Below are 22,529 nucleotides of genomic sequence, written 5' to 3'. Positions count from 1 at the left end.
AACCATATTTGCTCTTTAAACTATCCTCCTATCGATTTCCCTCATTGGTTATGGCTTTTCTCAGCATTCATTATCGTAATCATGCTGTTTTAAAAAAAACACTTGTGACATTAAACCAAAAAGTATAACATATACAGCACATTTTATATCATTCAAAGACACTGAGAGCCCCAATATGTGATCTAGAATTATTGGAAGAGTTTGTAGTTCATATGTGGAAATGTGATGATTCCAAATCGGTGCTTATACTTTATCAATGGCTTCCTCACACTCTGTGAATCAAAGTGAGGTTCAGATTGCCGTGTTTTGAGAGCTCGAGAAATATACCGTACTGTAGAACGAGAGACAAAGAGAGAGAGAGAGAGGGATTGGAGGGGGGGGGGGGGGGGGCTCCTCCTCCTCCTCCTCGCGTCGGTCTCGCGGCTGCGCTCAGGTCCAGAAACCGAGGAGCGAGCGTGTCTCCGGCGGCGCGCTCTCCCCATCCCTCTGTTTCGCAGGATGGAAAGTGAGCTCACCAAGCTGCGCTTCGTCCTCTGGTCGGCACTTTACGGCGCCATCGTCTCACGGTGACACCATTCCCGTTTTCACTTGGGGAACTTCGTTCCTGCTGCTCATTTTACTGGCACGCCTTTTTAAGGGAAGAAAAAAAAGGAGAATACAACACGACTGAAGCGGAACTACACTGCAGTGAAACAAGGTCGCCTTTTTTGGATGGAGAATTTCCGATCGGTGAGTTGAAACTGTCTTGTCTTTTCTTTATATGTGTGGATTGCTTTTTAGGCAACTGGTCAACAGTAACTTGAATGCATTGCGACCCACTTTTAATAATTCACTATTATTAGCTCCCAATGTTTCATTCATCCGGATTAATTTTGACGTTCATTTGAAACTCAACAGGTTTGGATGAGCCTCAGAGTGAAAAACCCAGTCGTGATGACAAAGCTGTGGTCTGCAAGGCTGCTTCTTAATTGTAACTCAGTGGATAAAAACTCACCCCTGTTCAAATGCCCCCCCCCCCCCACCTCCCATTACACACACACACACGCGCAGAGTATTCATGCATTTTCATCACCACTTATCCTGAACAGGGTCGTGCGGGGGGGGGGGGGGGGGCTGGAGCCTATCCGAGCTAACTTCGGCAAAGGCGCACTACACACCGAACTGGTCCCCAGTGGTCAGTCACAGGGCACATAGAGAGACAAATCACCATTCACACCGATCCCAGACTGCCCCTCACAAGTCAGGCGAGTTTACCACGACACCATCAGCGACTATATACAGTATGGAATATATATACACACACACACACACACACATGCACACACATCCATCCATCCATTTTCCGATCCGCTTCATCCTCACAAGGGTCACGGCTGCCAGCCAATCGCAGGGCACACAGAGACCAACAACCATCTGCGCTTACATTCACACCCTCGGGACAATTTTGAGTGTTCAACACTTTTTCTACAATTAAGGTTACCTGTAATCAGAGGTGTCAGACGAAGGTCCAGAAAGTAAAATCCCTGCCACAGTTTGGCCGGCAGGTAAACAAGCTCCCTGCGAGCTTCCTCAAAAGGGCATAAAAATAAACAACTAACACACTCTTATAACTGAGGATGTGGCTGTTTTCTGAATTTACCAGTACCATTCAAACTTGTGTTAAACTGCCATCATTTAAAGTGCCGCTGATTAACCTCAAATAAAGTTCCGATGTTCCAGTGGGCTTTTCATGATATTTTTAGGGGGGTTTTAGCAGAGGCCTCTCATCTCTGCGATCACACTAACTGGTATTTGGAAATGCTCAGCTTCCCCTCCAACTTGACCATGTCCCATCTGCATCTGAAAAAAAGCATAATGTTGCTGCTACCATGCTTCATGCAAGGTAAGGTATTCTTTTATTAATCATTTATAATTTTGTCTTCGCCACAAAAGTCCAATCTTCCTTTACTTGGATCAGAACACCTTTTCCAACATGCATTTGGGAGATTTTAACAGTTTTTTTGTTCTTTGTAAGACACCACCACACCCTGTTTCTCAGAGGAACATGGGAGATTGTTGGCACAGATACTAAACAGCCAGTACTTCCCAGAAATTCCTGCAGCTCCTTCATTGTTGCTGTAATCCTCTTCGCAGCCTCCAATTTGCTTATTTTTTCAGGTCAATTTTGGAGGGACAACCTGTTCTTAGTAACGTGATTGTGTCCCATATTTTTTCCACTTGACTTTCTTCACTCTGTCCCACAGTACAGGGTATATGTAATGCCTTGGAAATTGTTTCGTACCCTTCTCCTTACTAGCTTACCTTTGAATAATGAGAGCCCTCTGATGCGGTGGAAGCTCTCTACAGACTCTGCCTTGGGCTGTAAAATGTAGCTCCAGAAATGTCAGGGAAAAGCCTGCTGGAATACCTGAAGTTTTGGGGAGGGATTAGAGGCACTTTGAATGAAGACAATTATGTGCAGACTCCTATTTAACAGTTGGAGATGAGAATGAGTTTGCTTAATTCTGAACAGAGCCACATCCTAGTTACAAGGGTGTGCACACTTGTGCAACCACATTATCTCAGTTGTTTGTTTTTACTTCCCCTCTTGAACAGACTCTTGAAAAGTAGGTTACAGGTCTTGTTAAAGTTGGAAAAGTCTTGAAAATGTTGAGATTATTCTCATATGCTTATTTCACAAAAACCTGGCATTCAACCAGCCGGGTGTAGACTTTTGATATCCACTTTAGCCGTTGTGAGGAAGAAGGGTTTCAAGTGATCAAGGCAACAACGATGTGTATTGGAAATTGAAGTTGCCCGCTAAGTTTCTGATGCCGAGTTGCATTTCAGATTGGGCTCATTTTTTTGTTTTATTTAAAACGTGATCCGGGTTTACTTCACTTGCGCAACAAGAGTGTTGTCGTTGTTCCACTTGAAAAGCTATGAAGAAACACTGACGTATTTGAACCCCCCCCCATCCCTCCTGCTCTGCTGTCCTTCATTTCTCCTTTTAGTTGGTGTCTGAGCTGAAGTCAAGCTGGTTGTGAAGGCGCAGGATTTGTTCACCCCTACAGCCCAGGTCGGAGATAGCATGGCAGCGGGGGTGGCGGCGTGGCTTCCCTTTGCCCGGGCGGCAGCCATTGGCTGGATGCCTGTGGCGAATCTGCCCATGCCTGTGGCACCAACTGAAAAGAACAAACGTCAGGATGAGTTAATCATTTTAAATGTTAGCGGACGGCGCTTCCAAACGTGGCGGAACACATTGGACCGCTATCCGGACACCTTGCTTGGGAGCTCTGAGAAAGAGTTCTTTTACAACGAAGAGACCAAAGAGTACTTCTTCGACCGGGATCCCGACGTGTTTCGCAGTGTGCTCAACTTCTATCGCACCGGCAAGCTCCACTACCCTCGCTCTGAGTGCATCTCGTCCTATGACGAAGAGTTGGCTTTCTTTGGCATCATCCCGGAGATCATCGGTGACTGCTGCTATGAAGAGTACAAGGACAGGAAGAGGGAGAATGCAGAGCGTCTGATGGATGACCAAGAGGACAACAAGGACGCTAAGCTGCCCAACATGACCTTCAGGGAGACCATGTGGCGGGCTTTTGAGAACCCGCACACTTCCACCATGGCCCTGGTCTTCTACTACGTCACGGGATTCTTCATCGCAATCTCTGTCATCACCAACGTGGTCGAGACGGTGCCCTGCGGCTCGGCGCTCAATAAGAAGGAAGTGCCATGCGGCGAGCGCTACACGGTGGCCTTCTTTTGCATGGACACGGCGTGCGTCATGATCTTCACCGTGGAATACCTGATGCGCTTGTTTGCCGCGCCGAGTCGCTACCGCTTCATGAGGTCCGTCATGAGCATTATCGATGTGGTGGCCATCTTGCCCTACTACATCGGCCTGGTGATGACTGATAACGAGGACGTCAGTGGCGCCTTTGTGACGCTGCGAGTTTTCCGAGTGTTCCGTATCTTTAAGTTCTCCCGCCACTCGCAGGGCCTTCGCATCCTGGGCTACACGCTCAAGAGCTGTGCCTCAGAGCTGGGATTCCTGCTCTTCTCCCTCACGATGGCCATAATTATATTTGCTACTGTCATGTTCTACGCAGAGAAGGGTTCAACCTCCAGTAAATTTACCAGCATCCCAGCCTCCTTCTGGTACACCATCGTTACTATGACAACACTTGGGTAAGAGCGGAGCAAGACACCTTTTATCTGCTTACAAGTGCTTGTGTGTGCATGTGTGTGCGGCTGCGCCCGTGGCCCCAAAATCCACAACGGCTTCTGAGGTTCGTGTCACATTTTTCCGAGTCATACTTTTTACGATTGATGCACAGTGTCAAGACTGCGGAGAAAACGGTCGTCAGTTCACAGCTGTTTTCATAACGAAGGGTGCACTTCTGAGGCATAGCAGCCATTAGAATACACTCTTCTCCGTCACTAATGGTTGTAGTGTGCCCTTTATGCGTGATAGATAAGAGAGACTTGGGAGGTTGCTCTTGAACAGAATGGGCCATGTTGAAAAGCATCGCAGTGAGACAAAAAACATAAAAACAAAACAGTATCTTGGAAACTGAGATTACACTCTTGTTTCCCTTTCTGACCTGCCCTGTGGTTAACAGAATGCATTTTTTAGAGTGAACTCAAGCACAGACTTTGTGCTTTGAAGGCGCTCGTGCTCCTTCAGGGGGACTTTTCAATCACACTAGTTGCTGGCTTTGCATCAAATGCCTCTTGATGCTTTGATATACTGGACACTCAGCATTCACCTCATTTAGTACGACTACACATCTAATGAGATGCGCTCCAACGGCTCAATGAAAATATTTTTACAAGGATGTTTTGACACTGTCGGAGGAGCATCTATCAATATGTTTGCAGTGCTATCATCTTTTGCGTCATTGACAAATTGTTGCTAATGCAACTAAATTACTGTCTGTATAAAGCTGCCCGACAATACAGCAAACCATGTCAGAAATGTTGAAATGTCACACATACTTGGATTGACTTTTACCAGTTACGCACGTGTGTGTTATGTCACTGTGCAGTGACGGGAGCTAATACACAGAAATGTTTGACTTTGCTGTGTGTGCTCTTCTACAGCCGTGTTTCAGAGAATTTCTTGGTTGGATGTGTGAGTCAGACAGAGAGGCTGAGGAATGTAGCACACTTTGAAATGTCAGAGATGCGGAGGCCTGAAAAGAACGTCGTTGACTTAGTTACGTTGTCACACTCGGGGTGCTGTCATCGTGCCAGTCTGAACAAGAGAAGATACTGGATTCTGCGGATAGATGATTTTGCTCACTCTTATGTGCGGTTGTGCCAAACACATCAATCCTTTGAAAACATGCTGTACATTTTGTCCCGGTAGAATCACCTGACACACTAAGACCTGTCTCTTGTTGCTTTTTGCACGTTTTGTTTTTTTGCGGGTGGAGTGTGTCCATGACTGTTTTGTGTCTCATGATGGGTGGGATGAGAGTTCAATTTTGAGCTTCCATCGGTAAGCAAGAAGTGGTGGTGATGATGTGGCCCACTACATGTGCTGTCAAATACAAACCTGCCTGACTTTCTGGCCTCTGTTCTCGGTTTACACCATAAACAAACACAGATGTTCAACTAAAGCGCATGCATGATATGTGTCTGTTTGCTTTTGTACATGAAGACAAATATTGCTGTGTGGTAGCCTGATTGCAGTATTTCTCTTGCACGGTTTTGTCGTCTCGGCTATTTATTAGAAACACGTTGAGGAGCGCCATTTAGAACAGGAATTCCGAACTCGTGTGCCATGAGCGATATCTTGGGGGAAGTGATCCAATTTCACCAAAAATCAACAGTCCGTTTTATAATCTGGAGGAATTAAAAATTAAATGCCTTTCTATTAGGTTCACTTTCTTATTCTCATCTGCATCTAATCGCAAGCATGCGTCTGTTTTCGACTAACTCGAACTACATCCTGCTTCCGTGTCTGAGAATGTACCATAATTTCCAGAGTAGAGAGCACACCTAATTATAAGCCAAACCCACTACATTTTTAAAGGAAAAAACATTTTGTACACACGTAAGCCGCACATCTTTATCAGCCGCAGGCGCCCACATTGTAACATGAGATATTTACAAAGAAAGACAGTACAAATAATGGTGAATGCATTGACTTGTTTACAGCTGTTGAACTGTCAACCAAGCTAGCATTCAGCATTACCCAAAGTTAGACCACAACCACCTGATTGACTAACGATGTTCAAACTTTTTTATTCATCTGTGGGAGTATCCTCTCCTCTTCTCCACCCGAAGCAACCCCCGTGTAGTTGCAAGTAATGAACAAAAGCAAGCGAGCCATTCAATGACATTGTGCCGAATAATGCCCAATGGTCTGAAACATACAGTACACGGTAACTGCATTTTTGAATACATTGAAACAAGATCATCATTATTTCAGTATTCATACTCGTGTGACATTTTCGTTTGGTGGTGTGGTGTGAGATTTTTATTTTTATTTTTTAATGGAAAAATGGGTGTGTTGGTGCATGCAATAAAGGTTGGAAAAAAATGGATTTAGAATAAGTAATAATAATAATAATAAAGTACAGAACATCCATCCATTCATTGTGTAGTGATTATCCTGTTCAGTAGCACGTGTAAGCTGGAGTTTATAACAATCTTCTTTGGCCGAAAGGCAGGGTTCCCCCTGAATTGTCCATTTTGAATTGGAACCCAAATGTTAAACCCAAGCGTAAACCTCACTCGAGCCAAATTGGTCCTGGGCACTGAAAGAGTTTTATTCATTTTTTCCTAATTTGTTCCTGGTACATTTTTGCATACGTTTCCAAAGTGGAAAAATTGTGTTGGATGATCCTGCTTTGAACGGAATGTTTTAAATTCTCTGAATGTGGTTTGTAACTCCTCGTCTTCAGAAAGCTACGTTCTTTCTAGCAATACAACATGAGATATGTGGCTTTTATCAATAACATGAGATATCGGCTAATACCAACAATGACTCGCATTTTAAGAATTTATTATGCCCTGGAAACAGAGATTAGTCTTGGAAGCCTTTCGTTTTGGTTGAAATGAAATCCGAGTGGTAGATCTCTGGTTTGATCATTTGGAAAGACAATGAAAGATAGCTCACATTCACAATGTTTTGCTTGTCTCTTTTTCTTCTGTCCTGATGCTGCTGGCCAAGTCCTCTCTCTGACAAGTGCTTCAATTTGCTTTTCCACACATATCATTTGCACACTCATATTTAATGTATTGCCCAAAGTAAAGTTCTTTTGTTTTGTATTTGTTTTTGCTTTGATTACATAGTAGCAATCCAACCTCCAATAGAGGCCACAATTCTCTCTTCTAAAAGAATAGCTTACTGAGGTTGCATAATTTCAGCAGCATCAGAAGACACTGCACTTCGAGTATTGGTCGGACAATGAAGTGCACTGTATATTTATTTCAGCCTATATTTCTCAGTGTAACTAATAGCATGCTGGCTGATGACACAGGCATCTTATTTACTGTCAGGGAGTGAAATAACGTTCACCCAAGTGAGATAGTGTTAGCCAGGCACTAAGCAAAATGATCGGCCTTTGCTCTGGTAATTCTTTTGTTGTTGCTTTTTTTTTTCAAAGTGTTTTTCTTTACTCCGCCTTATTTTTTTTAGGACTGGATTTTGGTCACGTTTTACATTCTGTAGATTCCAAACATTTTACCTTTATTGTGTTCACTTAAATTACTGCATTTAGCTTCTTGTTATTATTATTTTTTTTGTCATCGTGAAAGAGGAACAAAGAATAACAAGACGATTATCCCCATCATTTCAGGGTAGATTAACTTTGAATCTCTGAATGACACATGGCTTGTCGCATTGCAGCTCTGTGGCAGAAGTGATTAATTACCAACACAAAAAACAAATGACAGTTCAATGACAGTCTTGTAAATGCTGCACTACTATATACCCAAACCCGGATGTAATATGTAATTGCCAGTGAGTGAAGACGTACTACTATTTAACAAAAATTAATAACAGTGCACCGGAGTCTGTATTGCGATATACAGTATATATAATTGATCAGATGACTTAACTCGATGAATTTATAGAGGTACTTTGAAACTGGACCACAATCCATTCCGTATCAAGCATTTAATGTTTACTTCAAGATGTGCTCCTCCAACTGCACAAATTGATGCACTCAAATTTTATAAGGGTTGAGATACTGAATTTATTAAAGTAATGAATGTGTTTAAAAAAATAATATATATACCTGTATATATATATACAATACAATACAATACATGCCGATTTATATAGCGCTTTCACAACAGCGGCAGCTGTAACAAAGCGCTTAACAAAACAGTTAACATAAAGTAAAATAATAAACACAACACATAACATAAAACTCGGACAGTCGTGCAGTCCTAACCACTTTTCCGTCACACGCTTTGTTGTTTGAAGCAGTTTGAGATGAAAGAGGACAGAACCTTTAACCAGTGGATCAGAGACGTCATGCTCAAAATGTGCACACGTCGGCTACAAGCTAAGTTTCAAAGTCAACAAGAAGCTGTAGCATCCATTGACGAAAAAAGAGATTGGTTCACTTCTCCTGTCCCATGGAAATCCATTTCAATTCCAAGCGGCGACTCTCGGTTCCAAATACGCATCGGCGCTCTGCGCCAACGCTCCTCTTTCCTCATCCTCAACTTCAGCAGCCATCCATCCAGCCGCACCAATGCCGACTGTCCCACAGCGCCGACATATCCACTGAACAAAACGGGGTTGTGAAAAATGCTGCCCATGACAGGCGCAAAAAACACAAGCGCCCCAGGTCTGTCCAGCACCGACAGTCAATGGCGCCGACATTCCTCCCAATCAAAATCTGTGCTGGTACAGGCGTGCTGCCGAGAAGGCGCAACCACCAAGCACAGATACTTCTCCTTTGACGAATGTCTTGGCCAAAAAACGCTGAAAACAGTCCATATCAGGTCCACACGATGAAACAACAAAAAACATGTGACAAAACAAAAGACAAAAACACCAAAAAAGAACAAAAAAGCAAGGCTCTTGAAGAGCACTTGCCGAAGGCTGCCTACTCGGGCGCCATCTTGAAAAAAAAAAAAAATATATATATATTTTTTCATTCATCATGTCGTTTTTGTGGACGCGCTCATTAGGCCATTCAAATCAACCACATCATTAGTGTAACCCAGCCTCCCTATCAAAGATTAACGTCTTTTGATCACTGCTCCTTTAAAATCGATGTTCCACTCCCGGTCTCCCAGACAACCGCAGCAGAACTCTCACGGTTGCCGTGTGCCATACACTCTTTCATTCACAAGTGCACGGGGAAGATAAAACCGTATGTGGAGGTGTATGCACATCGGGCGATCTCTTCAGTGCCCCAATCTCTGTTTTATTTTTATCTGTGTGTGTGTGTGTGTGTGTGTGTGTGTGTGTGTGTGTGTGTGTGTGTGTTGCTTCTCGAAAATATGTAAATGTGCAGCCCTTTCACAACTCATTATCATGGAACTTTCATAAAAACTACATTCATTAAGGGGGCAAAAGCTTGTGAAAAACTATGATCAATGCAGATGAGTGTGTATTGATTTAAAGGAAATGTGCTTGTGTTACCAATTTCATTGCTGGCTGATGAGCTTGTAATCGAAAGAAAAGGCTCATTTTAGTCTATTTATTAGGGCAGTTAATGAAGCAGTTTGTCTCTGAAGATTTAGGTCTTGGTCTATTCTTAGTCAAGATCAGTGTTGAGCTAACCTGGTCGCCAATTAATTGTTTGCATAATTCATGGCGGGCATGTACTGTGAGTCGTCTACCTCTCTGCAGTTGCTGTAAATCCATGTGAGAAATGGTTGTGTTCAGCTTCGCTGTAGTTTTTGGGCCTCAAATGGCAGAAAGCCTTTTTTATTAATGAAATAGGTAATGTTGAGTAGCATCAGCAGATCAGACAGGCTGAAAGAGGTAAGTGTCAGATGAGCAGGAAAAGTCTTTAGTGAGACAAGGTCGGGTAGCATCAGCAGATCAGGCAGGTGGCCTACGTGGCTGAAAGAAACACAGCAATCATCTGTAAGAATATATGACAAGAATATTTTAGGAATTAAGAATATATAATTATGTGATAATACAAAAAATGTTTATGCATAATGATGTGCGAGCCGTAAATTGTGTTGTACCCTAAAATTACATCAAACTCAAGTAAATTTTCTCTCATCTTTTTTCTCTTTATTTATAACAATTATATTTCATACAAATAATAAAATGGTAAAAAAAAAACAGTTATAAAAATACAATAAAACACCAAAAATCCGCATTCACGATATCTGTTTGTCCAACTCTGGTCCTTGAGAGCTGCCATCCCGCCTGTTTGAGATGTTTCCTTTCTCCAACACACCTGATTCAGCTTATCCGCAAGCTCTGCAGGAGCCTAAAAACTATCCTGATCATTTGAATAAGGTGTGTTGGAGGAAGGAAACATCTCAAACATGCACGGCAGTGGCCTTTGAGGACCGGAGTTGGGCACCTGGGTGTTATTTAGTGCAACCAGTTTTCAAGAAATGGACATTGTAAAGTGCAACACAGTTTACATTTGTGGTCCTTCAGCTGTGCTGTAAAAAAGAAAGAAATAAAATAAAATAAAGTAGAATATTTGCTGATGATGTCGTCACATTGTAATTGGATGGATTTTCACATAACCAGGTGCCAGCAAAGCCTCAGGCCCAAAATTTGGTGTCGAAAATGTTTGTGGTCAACGTATCCAACTTATTTGACGTTATTTTCCCAAACCTAGTTGACTGGCCATTGGCCCTACTCATCAGACATTGAAAACATATTTGTTTAAAGCGTTCTATAAATACAATTGAGTGTAACCAAAAGCTACATCTACCAATGTCTAAATTTCAAAATGTCCAGTAAAAGTTGTGTCTATGGGCTGAAGGCCGACATCATCTGTCATGGCTGTCTGATTCTTTAGGCTTGGCATCAGGGAGAGAAATTGTTTGTGTTCATAGGCATTCATCATATTCACGGTAGTGTGAGTGCATTCCACAATCACCTTTGGCCTTACAATGCTGTGGATGAAACACTAACCTCCACATGAACTCCCTGACATGGACATATTGTTGATCATGAAGACGCGACTATTCAGATGCCATTTTCTCCCATGTCAGCTCTGACCCCACCATCCATTTTCCTGACAGCCCTTTCTTCAAGCGCATTGTTCCTTTTAGAGTAAAAAGGATGTTCTTTTGTTGTATTATTTAGATCAAATATGGAATATATACTTTTTGGGGGATGTCAAATAATGGGATGATAAATCGGGAGAAGAAAATTATTCAGTACATACGAAGCAGTCCTTGCACTATTTTAGTGGTGTTTAAGCTTGAAATAAATCATAAATCAAAACGACCGTAACTGTGTCACCAGAAAAGTCAGTTTCTCAGGTTTGTTTTCAAAATCGCTACTTTTCACTCACCTTCTCCTTTTAAATACGTCTCATTGAAATTGTTCTTTTCATCTCAGTTCAATGAGCTGACACCGTTCTTTTTAGAATGTTTCAGCATGCCTTCATGCCAAGTTCTGGTTGGCAGCTGCTGAGTTTGAAAGAAGTGACAATCCTTTGTTTTGCGGTCAATATGATATTGCTTTCACAAAATGCATTTACCTGGTATCAGCAAGGAAGGGGGAGGGAGTGGGAGGAAGATTGTTATGGCTAATGTGACTGTGAAGGGTAATTGGCAGCGAGAGGCTGTCAAGCATGTGCTTTATCTTACATGCTGCCTTTTCACTCATGGTGTTGCCATGCATGCAGATGCTGGCCAGTCATAGGACACTGTGTCCGGACAAACTCCATCACAACTAACTGGTCCAAACTAATTGGAGTGATGCTCAAAAGTGCGATGAAGAAATGTACATCGGATGTGGTGACATTACATTATGGAAACACTTCACTTCCTTCCTCGTCTCTCCCCTGCTTGTCACGGTCGACCGCCTTTAGCCACAGCCGTTTTAAAACCACTACACTTACAGTATGTCCACCCCATCTAATTCAATTAGTGCACCGGCAGACTCTTCCTTAGTATGAGTCAGTGGTGGTAACTTTGCATGCTACTTTGCAAAGTGGCTCTATACACACACACACACACACACACACACACACACACACACACACACACACACACACACACACACACACACACACACACACACACACACACACACACAAACCCATCATATTATATCTGCTATCAAATATAGTATAATAGTGCTGTCTCTGGAGGCGCTGCCCACCCATCAAGTGTCACCTCTCAAAGAAAATGTATTTTTTCAGTGAACCACTCTCCTCCGAAGATGTTGATGTCGGGGATGTGTTGGGCGATGTCATGTGGCACACTCAACTGCTGCATTCACTGAAGTATGATTCATTGTTTGGGGATGAAATGTTGCCTCTCCAAATGTTAATGTGATGGAAACTCTTTATGGGTGCTTGCCTTTAGCGTGTTTGCATTAAAAGAGCACAAAGTTATATAGATACATACAGTATATGGCCATCCACAATCTGGCCCCTCCCTACCTGTCCGACTTACTTCAGGTGCATACCCCCACTCGCTCCCTCAGATCCTCGTCCTCCCTCCGTCTGTCAGTGCCCCCTGCCCGCCTCAGCACCATAGGAGCCAGAGCCTTTAGTCGCGCTGCTCCAAAGCTCTGGAACAATCTACCCCCGGACCTCCAAAACTGTACACCTCTCTCCACTTTCAAGTCCCGTCTAAAAACACACTTGTTCAGGACTGCCTACAATACATAACTCTTCCATTTCCTGTTTTGTGATCTTATGACTTGTTTTGATACAATACTTCTTTTATTTATTTTTACATTGTATTGTCTGTACAGAGTCCTTGGGTGGCATGAAAGGCGCGTTTAAATGAAACGTATTATTATTATTATTATTGCTCGGTTAAGTTGTTGGTAGAGTGTGGTTGTTTGTATTGGGTGACGTGTCCATGGACCACCAAAATGTGGTTGTGTTCTCGGGCCTGAATTTTATTTAATTCAAGGAATGGGTCCGTCCTTGCGTGCCTCTGAAGTGGCCGATAAGTGAGGCTGGATTGCTGATGGAAATGACTCAGCCATTTTGGTCAGATAAAGACTTTTATTTTGGCCACATGCCGACGTCAAAGAAGTCTCTCAAAATGCCGCACGCAAGTAGTTCCCTCTATTTTGTGTGTCTTCTTATTGGGAGTGACGTGAATATTCAAACTTACTTTACATTTTAAATATGCATTTGTTTACACATAAAACACCTTAGTCTTTGTTATACTTCTAAAGCCCGCAGGGTCACTCATCCGTGTCTCTTTCAGGCACAGAGGATCGAGTCAAGACATAATTCACTTCCTCTTCTGAATGATCTGATTACATCCAAAGGGGAGACCATCAAAGTTTTACAGTCCTTGTTGGAATGTCCGTTATCTAGCTCGCCTCATGAATCTTCACTTTGAAGATTCAACATCTTATAGGCCCTGACAGAGCCTTCTGAGACTATAATTTAATCAGTCCTCACCCCCTTCATAATTAAGTAAAGAGAGCTAATGCAATATCAGAATTATTCTATATTATCAAATACCTCAGGTGGTTGCTTGTTTGCCCACACTCTGGGCTCTCCTTCCGCGAGTAGGTGCATGTCGACGCTGCACTTGGTAGAAGAGGAAATGGCCAAATCCCGGCAGGAAAGCCACAGAGCCACCCAGCCAGCTTTTTGTCATTCTAACAAAAGCCAGTGTTTTCATTTGCCGGGTGGGTCATTATAAGGGTGATTGCACTATATATACAGGTGTGTGTGTATATATATATATATATATATATATATATATATATATACAGTATATATGTATGTATATGTATATGTTCAATTCCAGCTTCGGCCACCCTGTGTGGAGTTTGCATGTTCTCCCCGAGCCTGCGTGGGTTTTCTCCGGGTACTCCGGTTTCCTCCCACATTCCAAAAACATGCATAGCAGGCTGATTGAACACTCTAATTTGTCCCTAGGTGTGAGTGTGAAGGCGGATGGTTGTCCGTCTCTGTGTGTGCCCTGCGATTGGCTGGCAACCGGTTCAGGATGTCCGGCGCCTACTGCCCGAAGACAGATGGGATAGGCTCCAGCATCCCCCGCGACCCTTGTGAGGATAAACGGATTTTCTACACATATATATAAATACTTCTGAGAGAAGTGAAGAGACTTGTGCTGGTGGCGTAGAAGGCGGCCCTCATTTGACGCTCGTTGTAGCCACCGTTTGCCTCCAGCTAGCTCCTGGCCAACTATCCCCGCGCAGCGGATGTGTTAATGATAGGACAATTAATCGGTATTGATGTGGAGGCGAAAAGACGTGCTGCTGCTTTCGGACAGGCCCACACCCGCCCCCTCTCTCTCCGCCGCGCACGTAGAAACAACAGAAGAGACACGATGCCAGAGAGTCACTAGCGTGAAGAGACTCAAGGTGCTGGGTGGGGCTGCGAAGATGAGCAGCCAATCAGATCACTCGGTGCTGTCTTTGGTCGATGTCGCACCAGGAACCAATTATGAGCCTTGAATGAGTGCCCGCTGCATATACAGTCCAGGCATGTACAAAACTTCTGAGTCATTTAGCCTTCTTTTTCTGAATACAGTACTTTGGAAAAATCCGCGATGCACTGAAACAACAATTAGTGAACCGCGAAGTAGTGAAGGATCACTGTACACAGAATGTCTCCTTTAAAGTGTTGCCAACACTAACTCTCGTAGTGTCAAGTGCATCAATGAAAAATCCAATTACAAGAATAAGCATGTTATTAAATTAATGATGCTCTCTTAATGTCAATCAATGCCCAGTATGACTAGCTTTGCAAAGACTGAATATTCAATCCAGCTTTTTACTGGGTCACATTACTTGGTGTCCATACCACCTTGTTTTTACAATGACAGAGTCGGAAGTAGTTTCTTTTGATTGATTGTACTCATTCCCAAGACTTTCATCGCTAAAGACTCCAGTAAAAAGCCCAGTATCTCTTGGCACTGCATCTTATCACACCGCATGATTTTTCATCACATTGTATGTTTCAGTGTGATTGTGAGAAGTATATCACACTTTAAGGATGCAAAGCACAGCAAAAAGGTGTGATGAATCATCCATATTTCAATATACGGTCAATATGGGAAGTAACAAATTATACAAACGCTGGCAAAGGAAAATTACATTTGCATTCACACACATGTATTTAACTTCCTCCTTAATATATCACATCTGCTCTATATGGTCGTGAAATTATACATCATGTGAATCCTGAGTATTTCAGCATTTATCACGAGTGACTCGTTTTATCTACACCATGTGGAGAAACTGTCAAAAGATGATTTGGAATGTTTTTTTCCTACCAACTTCCACTAAAGCATGGACATTTTAATGTTTTTTCTTTAATGATATACAGGCAGTGCTTCGTCACAAAGATGTGCTAACCCCCCGTGAAATACGAAAGTTGTACCTAGATGCCCCTTGTCTTTTGAATTCTATTTGTTTCAAGTCGGACCAGTGAGTCCCATCTCTTAATCGTGTATTTTTGTTGTCTCAATAATAAACTGCAAATCACTTTCCGTGTCACCTCACATACATTTTGCAGAGATGAGGTCCCCCTGCTGTGTGCGTCTCCAAATGCCCTAAGGCTATTACAAACTCAGCACAATATCTGCCAAATTAATTGAAATGTAGCCTAGCATGAGTCTCTATTGTCGGAAAACTGATGCAATTTCGTTCCAGTGTGTGTGGATGTACTTCCTTGTGTAAGGTGTGGGAGGTCATTTAGGAAGAGAGGAAACACACACTCACTGGCCACCATATCAGGTAGCCTAAACTTAGAAGATCTGCTCCATAGGTCTAATGAATGAGTTTGACTTAACATGGGTAATATTGTTGTTGTTGTTTGTGTCATAGCCCAACAAATGAAAAATCCAACATGATTAAAATGGTAAATGACTCCATTTACCATTTTACTGGTAAATGGAGTCATTTACGCAGCCAGGGCTGTATACAAATGAAACTGCATTTTATTGTATTGTATTCCCCTTAGCGTAGCTCCACTTAGTGAGTGGATAATGCAACCTCAGCCACTATTGTAGCTTCCATTCTATACCCCTTATAATACGGTACGCCCTATACATGAAAACAGTTTTAAAATAGGCCATTCATTGGAAGTGCACCTTACATTTTGTAGCGCCTAATAGTGCCGAAAATACGGTAGTTATTTTCAGAAAATTTATCGGGAGTCAGGCGCTAAAAGAGTGACGGCAACTAAACTCACACATGCATGTGGACCCCTTTTTCACGTTAATCCTTACAGATGTATCGTAGGGCTATGACGGTTTTTGTCAGACAGCATATAACTGAAATTTATTCATCAGAATCGGATGCAAGCGACTTGAACACGCACACAGAGTGAATGGGTATGTGTATGAAAGACAAAACTAAATGAAGGCATGCATGTCAGAGCAAGTGAAAGTGTAAAAAATGGAACGATGTACCTGTACAAAACTGGGAGATTAATCAGATTCATTCAGACAATCTCTGCAGGGAAATGAGAGACAATTTATTTCTATAACCTGGCCTAGATTTATGGAGAATTATTGCTCACATTCACCTCTACCACCATTATCTGCTCAGTAATGAGTGTCTGCCCAGTGGACACAATAGTGTCTTATCCATAATTGCTCACAGTGGGGTGTTTGCTCAGAGCAGGCTAAATCATTGTTGACCCCAAGATGACGGCAACAATGCTTCATTTCAATCCTGCTGTAATCTGTTGTCAATGAGATTAAAACAAATATTTATCGGTAAGCATTAAAAGGGCCATGCATTTTTTCTAAATGTGTTCCCATAACAATGACAAAACCATTTCTTGCCACTTATGTGATTTATTTAAAAAGAAAACAACAAAAACACAAACATAAATCAATGTCTCCATGGGGTACATTGCTGTTTTGCACAAGCAGCTAGAGGATCTAATTTACCTTTCACCTTTTTGGATTTAGTTGTAAATGTAGGTCTACTACATAAAATTGTAAGTGTGTGGGATGGCACGAAACAAAGGTCCCTGCTGGAATGGAACTGGCTTCATTGCATGCTGATGGGTCGACAGTTGCGCAGAACACTGTGTGGTGCCTTTTGTTTTCTATTTATTCGACAGGAGCACTTGGGCATCGTTAAAAGCCTGGGCAACAAACCGATGAGCTGCACAATTTGCAACTCCAGCAGTCCTCACTTAGGCATTTAAATGTAAAATACGTACATTATAGTATAAATTATGTGGACGTGACGATGTAACATAACATGAGATGTATTTACAGTATTTATTTATTTATTTTCCAAATACAGTGGTGCCTTACGAATGTTTTAACGTTGTTGTTCTGGATACTGTATATCAGCATCAAAACAACCAATCGTGTCATCATGCATGTCTGTGTGTGAACCGAGCTGCCTCCAAACAACTGTGCGGTGCCCAAACAAGGGTGACTGTAATTAATGAATTGATTAATTAATTAATGAATAATAACTCAATCAATCAATAAAAAAGTCAATTGATTTCTACAATGATTCAGAGGGTTGGATGCATGCCGTTGTCATATCTGTGAATGAAATACAATGACATCCACCACACATATCCGTGGCGTCCAGAATCCGTCTCCCTGTACTTTGATCAAATCCACCAAAATCGCATTACACCACCTGTGCCACAACTTAGGTCTGTTTTTGGCTTGTCTCAAGATTCTTCCACTTTCTGCCACCGAATAGTCAGGTGTGCCTGACTATGAAAAAAAAATACCCTTTGTCCACCAGTACCTCGAGCTTGGCACAGCCCAGTCTGCCAAATTCCCAAACACAGAAAATTAGACTTGACCTACGACCAAAATCAAGATGTGCCCGTTTTTAGGCCCACGCACAATACTGTTGTCAATGAAATTTGAGCCTTATTATTCAGATATCGTTGCTGTGTATGTAGATTACTGTAAAACTAGGTACTTCATTCAGAGACATTTGGCCTAAGGAGAGGTAAAAAAATATTCAAGGTTAAAAATAAAAATACTAAAATAAAATGCCTCCCAAAAATAAAACACTGAAAGTTATAACCCTGCTTAATACATCAAAGCATATCGTAACGATCCTCTACCATGAAAATATGCACTACAGCGGCTTTGAGATCACATAGAGAATCAGATCAGAAAATTATTGTTTCCAGTTATTTGTTGGTATGTTGCACACATACCATCTTGTACTTTTATTTCAGAATGTAAATACACACACACACACACACACACACACACACACACACCCTTCATTTACACTCAGCACCTCTCTCGGGTTTATGTAAGTAGAATTTTGCATTGCAAGTGAGTCGTCCACAGAACTAAAACGTTGGAAGCATCCTGGGGGAGGCATCCATCCAGATTTCTATCCTCTCACATTACCAGTGTGGCTAATCAGTGTTGGAGTGTGATGATAGCAGCAGTCTAATGAGTGAATATAGATCAGGCTGTAGTGATGGATGCTGTTGTCAAGTGATTTGGACCATAATAAATGTTCCCAGGCCAGGTGGACTAGTCTGGCAGCAGGCGAGTGTACGCACAGTGGCTTCTCAGTCATGTCTCCTCACTTGCCTCAGAGAGGCCACACGCCAAAGCCTTGGATCCTCTCCCGCCTGCAGCAGCTTCACACAATCGACCAATTATGTATGAGCAGCAAAGTCAAACACATGTTATTAAGAGGAACATTTTTTGTGAACAAAAAAAGGTAGTCCTCATTTCACAGATGCATTAAATACTAGCACATTATTTTTGTCTTGCTTTAGTTTGGGGAAACTTTGCTTTTTAAACAGAGACAAATGAGGCACAGGGTGCCATAATTAGCTGTGGGTGCATTGTGGAGCATACATGGAGCTTCTTTATTCACTGTATCGCTCCAAACAAGTAGAGGAAGGTATACGGGTTCTTGTGTGCTGGTGTGGCACATGTCATCGCCACATACACTGTATGTTTAACAGTTCTGTTATCTTTAGATCTGCGAACACGTTTTAAATGTTTACCCTAGCATTTTAAACCTCCAGGAAGTGATTCAAAATTGTTTCCCAAGTTTTTTCGTGTCAGGTACTTTGTTGCTGATACCTGTTATGCAAAAATCGAGAAATATGCAATCGGCAATTCTCGGTAATTGATGTAAAATTGGTGGCCTTCCAAAATATTTATATTAAGGTAGCGCATATTTTTGCTATCTAAAGCGTTTGGAATGAAAAACGGTTTCTTTTATCAATAATAACAGGAACAAAAGGCACTTGTAACAGTTTTGAGTTTAGCGTCAATTTGACTGTAAGGGAAAAAAAGCACAATTCAAAGGATTTGACGACATGTAAAATTGAACATACAGTGATCCCTCACTATTTCGCGGTTCGTTTATCGCGGCTTCAGTGCATCGCGGATTTTTCAAACATATTCATTAAAAAAAACAAAACGTTTTTTTTTTCATTTACATGGAGTACAGTACTGTATATGTTGCTCTATGTGTCTCGCTGTTGTTTTGCAGCTTCTCGCAGACCGTTGGCGGACTTTTTGTGGACTTAAAAAAAAATATTTTTTTTTTTATTGGTCGCTACTTCGCGGATTTTTGTTTATCGCGGGTGGTTTTGGTCCCCATTAACCACGATAAGCTTGGGATTACTGTAATCATCATCTGAAAATTAAAAAGGTACATACAGTCCTTGCATCTTTATCAAAAAATACATTTTATTCGGATTACTTGCAATTGCTGTATGGTAAAAAAAAACAAAAAAAAAACAATATGGTGAAAGCCAACGTGTTGGCGCAAAATATTGCCCTTCCAGCATCAGCGGCTCAAAGACTATGTTTTAACCTTTGACTAGCAAGCACGCTTCTCAAAAGAGCAACCAGGCTTGCAAGTGAGTCACATCCAAGTCACGGCTAGCCCCCCCCCCCCCCCCCCATTTTTGGAAAGCAGTGCTTATGTTTAAGAGACAATAGGGAGCTCAACTCATTCAGAAGAGGAGGATGTATAATCGGAAACACCCCCCTCCAGTAGGTAGCTTCCACACCCGTCATTATGGGGAGGCCATAGGGGGCCGTGCCTGCCCACTGAGACGCTTGTACCCCACCTACTGTGTTCACAAATACTAGCGGTGAGATCTTCATGAGTAAGTCATTAAAAATGTTAAGAAACAATGTTGTGAATTTGTTTGATTGATGGGCAATGTAATCTGCATAAAACAATCACGGCCTTTCTGAAAATAAGAACAAATATGTCAAGGTTTGCTACGCGGGAGGCCAGCACATTTCATTTTTTGCATGAGCTTTTGTGATTGCATGACAGGCAGAATAGAACTTCGCTGCAGTAGACAAACTTATAGAATGGCAAACGAGCAGGGACACATTACAAGGTTAATCGGTGCCGTTAGGGCAGGGATCAGCAACTCAGAGCTATTTGAACCCGTTTTATACCGAAAACGAAACACAGGAGCCACAAAACCCTTTGAAATGACGATCATTTTTTTGTGTGTGTTTTTTTAAAATTTCAAATTAAATACAGTTCACTTTCATCCACAATCTGCTTTCACTTGTCCTTAATCAACTGTGCCCTCCTCAGTCCTGAACTTGGCCTGCTTCCGTCTCCAGCTGTGAGGTCATTGATGTGTGCTCGAAAAGAGAAAGCATGCTGGAAAACAGTAACAGATTGGAACCCGGGCCCATGGACAAGCAGACTGATATCGAGAAACAAGCCAAATGCTTTGAGAATGTCACAGATGGCTGCTATTGTTGTCCTGACAATCACAAATAGGCTTTATGCTTATATACATGCTTCAGTCACAAGTGGGTGCATTAGAGCTATGCAAGCTAAAATATAAAGCAAAACTCCGGCAATTGAAACTCAGGCTGATATACGCAATCATTTGACGCACTTCAGCTTATTTACTAAATTTGGTTGTCTATTCTTGAAATGGAAAAGAAATGCGAATGAGAAAAACGTAAAGTGCTTGTCAACTCAAAGGACAAGGAAATCCAACACGTGAGAAAACAAACCGAGTACAACTGAGAACTACTTACCTGAAAAAATACTATGGCCAAACGTGGCGAAAAGCTATCAGGCAAAATGTCAAAAAACGTCCAGAAAATTAAGCACTCGGAGACGTGAGCAAGACTAAATAATCCGACAACCAGATGTCTGCACGGTTTTTCAAGCAGAGAGATAATAACGAAGCCAGATCCGAGACAGGTGCGGCTTGTGAGAAAAATGCCCACAATCCCGCCTGAGACTGAAAAAAGAAATGGGACAGGATCATGACAAGTAATGCTTTTAGTCATACAGTACTGTGTACCGCCAAGCTTTTGGGCGATTGGTACTTGACGGTCTCCAATTTAATTGCTTGGCCCTTCGGGGAGGATTTCGAGAAAATGAAACTGAAAGGGCCAAGTTGTTCTCAACTGTAGAAAAATACATTGATGATTAGTCAGAAGATGGTTCGATTCATCAGGCTATTTATGATCAGATTAATCAGATAAATGCTTTGGTAAGAGGAGGCCGGGCACAGCGCTGAGTGATCGATTTGATTGCCATGTAATCCAATAAGCGATTGTGGCTTCTGCATTGCAGCACTGCCAACAGAGATGCATGGCAGAGAGGGGAAGTCGCATTTGAAATGACACACTAATGGGGCCACGGCCATCCCAATACGTCTATCCGTTCCATCGTAATTGTGTTTAGCGTGGTGTTTGCAAAATTGTCTGGATCTGCCGGGATCTTTTCAATTGGAATTTATTGATGGATGTTACCTGAGCCATCTCTGATCTGTGTGTTTGTGTGCGTGCGCGTGCCTGTGAGCGTTCTCTCCCAAACCACAATCTTTTGGGGATTAGCAAGTGATGGAATGGTTTTGTGCGTATAATCCTGATTTGATTTCATCATGATAAGACTTTTTCTTTGACTGTTTTGTCCACAGTACACTCAATTTAATTTCGGCACATTCAATTTAGGTGGCTTTAACCTGGGTTTAGGTACCTGTTCCCCTGCCCCTCGGTAGGGAAAGGAAAATTACTCGCAACAAAGTTTAAAGAAACAAACGGCTATTTATAAACGTTGCGACGGTGAATGAGCAAGATTTTCACACTCCGTCTCGATTTTCAAATATAAAGAAACACCCTATATATTCTGGCGATAACGCTTTTATTTTCTACTTCGAACACCTATTATCATATATCACACATGCAGGTTTAAAAATAGACCGCCTCCACACTGCCACCATCAGCTTATCTTTCTATGCCACCTCCTCTATCTCCCATTATCACCCCATTTTCAACACATCCCTTTCCTTTTGCCTCCTCCCGCTGTGTACATGCGACAACACACAGTCACACACATGCTAGTCAAATAACGTGTTTTTTGTTGTTGTTTTTTTCGTTTTTGGTGCATGACAAATTTTTAGCCATATCATCTTCTGCTCAGTTCATTGTGTTTCTGTGGTAACCCC

At 42.1% G+C, this 22,529-nt stretch overlaps 1 protein-coding gene across 1 annotated transcript in view; it reads left to right on the top strand.

The window, feature by feature from the left end:
• The first annotated feature begins 449 nt into the window (after positions 1–449).
• kcnd3 (potassium voltage-gated channel, Shal-related subfamily, member 3) overlaps positions 450–22,529 on the top strand; it is a 101,752-nt gene continuing 79,672 nt past the window's right edge. The window contains exons 1-2 of the mRNA XM_086115600.1: positions 450–729; positions 2,994–4,173. Coding sequence (XP_085971726.1) covers positions 3,071–4,173 — 1,103 coding nt within the window. The 5' untranslated portion in view covers positions 450–729; positions 2,994–3,070. The remainder of the gene's footprint in view (positions 730–2,993; positions 4,174–22,529) is intronic.

The sequence above is a fragment of the Hippocampus guttulatus genome, chromosome 1 (assembly GCF_054856545.1).
Source record: "Hippocampus guttulatus isolate MCC_2025c chromosome 1, RoL_Hgut_1.0, whole genome shotgun sequence".
NCBI lineage: Eukaryota > Metazoa > Chordata > Actinopteri > Syngnathiformes > Syngnathidae > Hippocampus > Hippocampus guttulatus.
The sequence above is the reverse complement of the archived record's forward strand: the minus strand, read 5'-3'. Positions and strand labels throughout refer to the sequence as shown.